This window comes from Ictalurus furcatus, chromosome 7 (genome assembly GCF_023375685.1).
Source record: "Ictalurus furcatus strain D&B chromosome 7, Billie_1.0, whole genome shotgun sequence".
Classification (NCBI taxonomy): domain Eukaryota; kingdom Metazoa; phylum Chordata; class Actinopteri; order Siluriformes; family Ictaluridae; genus Ictalurus; species Ictalurus furcatus.
In genome coordinates this window covers 18,426,837-18,434,075 of record NC_071261.1, presented here as the reverse complement: position 1 = coordinate 18,434,075, position 7,239 = coordinate 18,426,837, and the positions used below count along the sequence as shown (strand labels likewise).

The following is a 7,239-nucleotide window of genomic DNA, read 5'->3' as shown; positions in this document are numbered from 1 at the left end:
TTTCTTTTATGAAATTAGATTTAAGCCAAGTATCCCTGTGTAATAAACCATTAAGGGAAGTTCCAACATAAATATTTTTTGTTTGTGTTTTAACACCATGCCAGGTTCTATGACTATTTTCATGCAGAGAAATGTCTAAGGGACTCTATATAAGGTTTTTAAAATCTATTTTTCTTAAAAACTCTAAAATTGCATTAGGTTTGAATTTGCATTAGGTTTGACTAGGGTGGTGGTGTGGCTATTTATGTGAAGTGCAAATTTCTTGTTAGTGTTGTTATATCTGAATCCATCTGTTACCCGTTATAATTTCTAGCTTTGAATCTTGAAGTTTCTAAAGGATTCTCTATAATGGTGATCGGCTGTTATAGACTCCCCTCAGTCCTCAGTGATGCACTTTCTTTTTTCATGCACTTGATGTCTAAACTTCTCTACACTGAAATTATTTTGATTGGGGATCTTAACCGGTATTGGTTAAAACCAGCCTCTGAGAATTTAAATGTATTGTGATTCTATGAATCTTACCCAGCTCATTAATTCACCCACCCATCCAAATATTATATGCCCAGAGAAATCTACTCTAATTGATTTGATATTGACTAATGTGCCGTATAAGTTCTCTGCTCTTGGTGTATTCTGTAATGATTTAAGTGACCATTGTGCTGTTAGAAATGCTCTTGATAAAAAACTGTACAGTGTTTCACTTTTTATTGATCTGTCAAAGGCCTTTGATACAATTGACCATGCGATCCTGAAGCAGAGACTGTTGAGTATAGGTCTTTCTGAACATGTAGGTGCTTGGTTTGTAAACTATCCATCTGATAGAACACAGTACACTCAATTTGAGGGGCTTTTATCTGAGAAAATGTTGTCTGTAATGGTGTGCCTCATGGCTCTGTACTCAGTCTCCTCTTATTTACATAACTTATATAAACAATCTTGATAAAAATTTGCAAAATGCAAACATTCATTTTATGCTGATGCTCTCTGGTAAAAGCTTTTGAGGAATTGCAAACTGCTTTTAATTTTGGTCAAACTTCCCTGTCTCAGCTGAAGCTTGTACTTAACACTGACAAAACCAAACTAATGGTATTTTCTAAAGCAAAAAAAGTCCCCTGGTGCTAGCCACCTTTGTGCCTATGCTGGACTATGGTGATATTTTATATATGAATGCTTCTGCCCAGTGTTTTAAATCAACTGACACCCTTTAGCATGGAGCATTGAGATTTATTCTAAACTGCAAAACTGTTACTCATCATTGCACTTTATATGAAAGGGTTGGCTGGCCTTCTCTAGGCATCCGTAAGCTCAGTCATTGGCATATGTTTTTTTATCTTTAAAGCCATTCTAGTGATTCTCTCATCTTATTTGTGCATTTTTATTATTTTTTAAATGTAGCAGGTATTCACTTAAGTCACAGGACCTTATTTTACTAACTGTTCCTAATGCTAGAACTAATCTTGGCAAAAGGGCTTTTATGTACTCTGCTCCATCGGCTTGCGATGCCTTACATGGTAGCCTGAAAATGGAAAAACTTGTCCCACTAAGTGTTTTTAAGTCATTGACAAAAGCTTTTGAGACTGATTCCTTGTCCTGTCAATGTTTTTAACTAGTGTTGTTAGGTTTTTGAGTTTTTATTTGATTTATGTTGTCTGTTTGTAACTGTGAAATGACTTGCTGCTGCCTATCTTGACACTCTTGGAAAAGAGATTTGTAATCTCAAGAGCCTTTCCTGGTTAAATAAAGTTTAAATAAATAAAAGCCAGTCATTGTACAGGAGGAAGTTAGGGGAAAAATAAAATCAAACCAGCCTGCAAACAAGTCACCATCCTAAGCAGTAGAAGTGTCTCAGAAAGAGGGTTTTCTAGTGTTTAAACTTAGAAAGCTCTAGTTCTGATAGTATACTGCTATAAGAGGCAAGCATTATTGTACCGATCATTACATTTTACTTTTTGTCCAGTGGGTCACTTTTAACAACATGCTCTTCCGTGTTTTAATCTTGTTCAGATTGACCCTGTGTTTTTTTCCCTCTGTACTCTAGTTTGACTTCTGTGCGTGGGTGCCCAACACGCCTTGCACCATGCGCCAGCCTCCACCCACAGACAAGGACAGTGTCACTATGGAATTGATCATGGACACACTCCCAGATATCAGCCAGTCATGTGTGGAGATGGCAATCACATGGCATTTGGGAAGAGCTCAGCCAGACGCAGTAAGTCAACACTTCCATGAAACACTTCAAGTGGCCTGTTACATCTATTTAAACATGTCACTGTAAAGCAGGCTCAAAATAAAATGCAGACATAAAGCACAGGATGTTGGCTGTAGGTTTAAAGTAAACTGGATGGAATGATGGAATCCAGCACTAAATATTTCATTAGTTACTTACTTAATCTGTTTCAATTCCATAAGTTATCTGTACAGCTAAGTATTTTAGAATGTCTAGGTTTTTATTTTATCTACTTTCTGCTCTCTTTATCATGCACAGATACCTCTGGCTCAGTACGAGGAACAATACTTCACTGAACTGGCAGCCAAAAAGATGATAGACAACTTCAGGCATGATCTGAAGGCCATCGAGGAGAACATTCTGAAGCAGAATAAGGGTCTCGAGCCACCATATCTCTATCTGTGTCCTAGCCGAATAGAGAACAGCATTACCATATAGATCAGTGGTCACTAACCCTGTTCCTGGAGATGTACCTTCCTGAATACTTTATCTCCAACCACAATGCCCACATGACCATCTAATCATTGCATTAAGAAGTTCCTGATCAAATAAAACAGGTGTGTTAGATTTTGGTTGGAGATGAAACCTGCAGGAAAGTAGATCTCAAGGAAGAGTATTGGTGACCGCTGATATAGAGAGACTTGAGGGAAAATTCTGCAATTTTTGATTAAGACAAGTATAGAAAGCTGCCTTAAATATATAGACATTTTGTTTGAAACGAGAATATACATTGTTGTAAATCTGTGTGCTTCAGACATGTTGTTCTTATCTTGTACTGATTTTACAATCAGAATCAATAAACTGGAAACTGTAATGCATGTAACAACCAAGAAAAGATAGAGATATTAGAAACTACAGAAACTACATGTTTATTTCTGTAATTAACAAAGTGTTACAAATAAGATAGCAGACTGTTAAGAGTTTATACAAAATTAAATTCACATGGACAATGGTAATTTCTACTTTGTATTTATGTATAAATAAATATTATTCAAATGTGATAGTATCGTATGCAATTTTAAATTCAATTCACCGTCAACCAAACAGTGGCACATTTTTTATTCCTAAAAATTTTAAAGTATTTGGACTAAAGTAAACATGGCGAGAAAATGTGTAGAGGGAAGTAAGGCACAATATTAAGTAAATACAACAATCCTCCTTCCATAAATATCAATCCCACACTGAGACATTTTTTTGTTAAAGATCTAAACCTCAGAATGCTTTACAAAGAAAAAAGGCACAGTGAAAGCGCAACATTTCGGGTCTGATTACAACGTAAATACCAAAAGCAATTTCCTTTTGTAATACCAAAACATCTGTAGATGAAACCAAGATAGGAAATACAGTAAGATCACTTTCAAGGAGTCGGATTTCTCCACCCACCAGATGGTGCTAACGCACAAGATAATCGTTGCGTTTATTCAGTCGGACCTGAACGAAAGACACTAATCCAATCACCACATAGATTCCTGCAGCGATGAAGCAGTTGTAGCCAACTTGGTTGTAGACAGCATAAACGTTCTGCAGTGGGTTCTGACTGTAAAGAAAAGACCAAAGCACTTGTTTAGTACTATTCAGGACTGGTTCAAGTCATTTATAAATTAAAGAAATATTACTTTTACAAATAACATCCAGCCAATAAATCATTGTTACATGATATTCTCTTGAAGCAGTGAAATGAAAAGGTACGTCATAGAATCATATGCGGATACAAGGACACAAAAGGACAGCAACACACAAAGTGGGGCCCAGGGAACGTGAGAGGTATGTTTCTGTAGAAATCTACATGTTAATGCTGTGTATTGGCTTCTGTGGGTGGAATATTAAGGAAAAATTAAAATAAATAAATAAATAAATAAAACCTCTTATGGCTCTAATAAATAAATATGATGGTACATCTTTGTCTAATATACTTAATATTTGAATACTTGGATGACATTACATTAGAAGAATCCATGGCAACAACATGTTTGAGAATTCATAAAATGTAACTCTTTTAAAATGAAACTATAGCAAATATTATTATCTAATAATTTAAGACATATTTTTAATCAAGATTCCATAAGACAAAAAGATAAAGCGTGCCATGTAGAAATGACAAAGCCCAGTAAATGTCCTCACTGAGTTGTATAGCTGAGATTATTCATTTGGCACCAAAGTGAGGAGCAAAACAATCTCTACAGACTGAGCACTGCTCTTATCCAATGCCAATGTTCTGTACTGCAAATTTCACATTTACTATCGAATAACTAACAGCACCTCCTCTCTATAAGCAAAAGGATGCCTCTGAAGCATGCCTTTTCTGTATCTGATGAGTGACACATTTATTATAACTTCTTTCCGAACACGTGAGATGAACTCACGAGTCTTGATGGTCTTCCTCCTTTAAAGGCACATCCTCGATCAGCACAGCCGAATGAACACTGAAGAAAATCCCCAGCATTGCCTAAAAGAGGAACCCAGAGGGAAGAGTAACTCAGGAAATACTGCTGGCTACATTTCACATTGACATTCCTCCAAACTATTTTGACGGACACATTTGGTTATGGATTTGGAGGGCAATTCTTATCTAATATCTTCATCATGTAGCGTATTTACACTGTGTATTTAAGTGTTGCTTTACAGTTTAGAGCCCAATTAAACCACAATACATCACGTTAACTTTAATAATGGCTATAACTAGAAGCAGTAGATTGTAATGCTTTAAAATGTCAAAATGAATACTTAACCTACTCATAAGCTGGGAATGTTTTTAAGAGGTCTTTTATCATTTTACACAGAAACATGTCAAAACAGTCTGAAAAGTTATATTTCATTAAAAAGAGGATCACTTTCTTACCAGCATTATGACTCCCCACATGCTCAGCACCAGCATACATACTGCCATTTTCGGCCCACAGAGGATAAAAGAAGGCATTTTCAAACTTATTCTCAGTACAGTACGACCAAAAGCAACTGTATGTTATTTCCAGAGTTAAAACTTAATTTCCCCAAACTTCTTCCTACGTTTGAGACTGTCAGTAGTCTGCACGGGTCAGCTGACTTAGCAAAGACTTCCGGTCGGAGTAAACGAAATATTTCACAATAAAAGTTCGCATCTTGTTTTAGTAAGTAAATTAAAGTAAATAAATAAATATATAAATGAATTAATGAGAAATAAAGAAATAAAGAATGAAAAAAAGAAAAAGAACGATAACTAATACCTATAAAGATATGGCAAAAATAGCATAAAGACCGTTCCTATGGCTACTGGAAAAAAAAAAAGAGTCGAACCACCCTAACACAGAAGTAAAATATACAAAAGGAAACTACTCTGAAAACGAGTAGCAAGAAGAACAACAACCTGGCCTACCTCACAAGGGGAGTTGTGCAATGAAGATGTAAAATAAAATTAAGGAAATTGTTTTTTTGTTTTTTTTTTCATTTTATGTTTATAACTTATGCTTGCATTATAAAGTCTGAGCAACAAAGCTAAACAAGAGGTCAGTGGCATGCTTGCAGGACATGGTACTTTAGATGTAATCAAAGAAAAGTTTAATTATATGGAAGTAGACGCAAAAAATGAGGGTACTTGTTGTCCCGCTAATTACTAGGGCATCTGTAGAATAAATACACTGAGCTCAGGTTTCTGTATGGGGGAGGTTTTGCATGTTGTCTGATTTCCTTCCACTGTCCAAATTGGTAGGCCTACACTATCTTGCCCATAGATGTGAATGTGTGTGTGCAGTGTGTCATTTCCATTGACTCTTTTGAACTGGTCACTTGCTCTCGGCATAATACAACTTCTACCAACTGGGGAGAATGAAGGCTGACACATGCTTGTGAAGCATGCGAAACAGGGAATACCCTTCGTAAACATTCTGACCCAATAAGTATGCTGTATAATTATATTTTAACACAATAATTTTCAATCATTAAAATGTTTTTCTAAGCAACAGATTTGTCCCACTGCAAAACGGTTTTTTTTCTTTTAAATTAATTAATTAATTTATTTTTATTGGGTGAAGGCTTCTCTGGATAGTGTAACAGCATTGAGTCTCTTCCTGTAATGTCTTACAATGTTGGAGACATTTGTAGTGGATCTTGGACACTCAACCTTGTGGAACACTTCAAACTCCTTTATATTTTTAGGTTTGTACATGCAGATGTTCTCTTCAATTCAGACCACATGTTTTACAGTAGACTGCGATAACCACTGGAACAGTGATTTTGTGTTTCCAGATCCATGTATGTGTTTGAATTTGGATGCATGGTTAAAGTTATGGCCAAGTCTTCACCTACTGCCAAAGGCAACCTGGTTTTGGATTAGCATACTTCTATAGAGACTATAATGTTAGCGATTTTCACAAGTCATTAAAAATCCCATTAAAAATTGGTCGCTAAAATCCATGGCAAATTTCCCCCATTGGCTCTTCTCTATCATGGCCCCTAATAATCTCCATCCCTGAATTGGCTACATCACTCTCTCCTCTCCACCAATAGCTGGTGTGTGGTGGGTGTTTCGGCACACTATGGCTGCCATCGCATCATCCAAGTGGATGCTACACACTGGTGGTGGTTGAGGAGACCCCCCCCATACAATGTAAAGCGCTTTGAGTGCCTTTACATTGGCCCCAGAAGCCAGTAGTCCTGGGTCAACATGGTTTTTTACACCCTCTTCTTGATTGTTGACGTGTAAGACTGGATGAAGCCCTCCTCCTCAAAAACAACAAATTCTTGTATGACCTCAGGATCTGTAACCTTCTTCAGGTTTTGTTTAACACTTTCAATCCAAATGTTCTCCATGTTATTCTAAAAAGGAAATAAACTTAGGACAGAATTCAAAGCCATATTCCAAAACAATACTGTTCTTTTGACCTAAAATACTAATACTAACACAAAAAATAGGATTATCCTTATAGAAGTAGTATGTCTATGATTCAAGAATACTTTGTAAATATTGTTAATCTAATTATGCATAAAAGATGTAAAACCATTAAAATTATTATTTAATAAGTGAATTATTATTCAAT

The 7,239-nt window shown here is 36.0% G+C and overlaps 2 protein-coding genes across 2 annotated transcripts in view; one reads left to right on the top strand and one right to left on the bottom strand.

Annotated features, from left to right (window-relative positions):
- LOC128610027 (polyunsaturated fatty acid lipoxygenase ALOX12-like) overlaps positions 1 to 3,228 on the top strand; it is an 18,055-nt gene extending 14,827 nt beyond the window's left edge. The window contains exons 14-15 of the mRNA XM_053629043.1: positions 2,039 to 2,209; positions 2,486 to 3,228. Coding sequence (XP_053485018.1) covers positions 2,039 to 2,209; positions 2,486 to 2,665 — 351 coding nt within the window. The 3' untranslated portion in view covers positions 2,666 to 3,228. The remainder of the gene's footprint in view (positions 1 to 2,038; positions 2,210 to 2,485) is intronic.
- On the bottom strand, positions 3,081 to 5,459 carry rnaseka (ribonuclease, RNase K a). The gene is made up of 3 exons (XM_053629086.1): positions 5,067 to 5,459; positions 4,591 to 4,673; positions 3,081 to 3,764 (listed from the first exon to the last, which is right to left on the bottom strand). Exons 1-3 carry the CDS (start codon positions 5,142 to 5,144, stop codon positions 3,620 to 3,622), a joined length of 306 nt encoding a protein of 101 aa, XP_053485061.1. The 5' UTR covers positions 5,145 to 5,459; the 3' UTR covers positions 3,081 to 3,619.
- Positions 5,460 to 7,239: the final 1,780 nt, after the last annotated feature.

Excerpts from the sequence above, each read along its gene's own strand:
- rnaseka (XM_053629086.1), bottom strand. The coding sequence starts at position 5,144 with ATGCCTTCTTTTATCCTCTGTGGGCCGAAAATGGCAGTATGTATGCTG. Across the intron at positions 4,674-5,066 it reads TGTGGGGAGTCATAATGCTG|GCAATGCTGGGGATTTTCTT; the intron begins GTAAGAAAGTGA and ends TTCCTCTTTTAG. Across the intron at positions 3,765-4,590 it reads GAGGAAGACCATCAAGACTC|TCAGAACCCACTGCAGAACG; the intron begins GTGAGTTCATCT and ends TTTTCTTTACAG.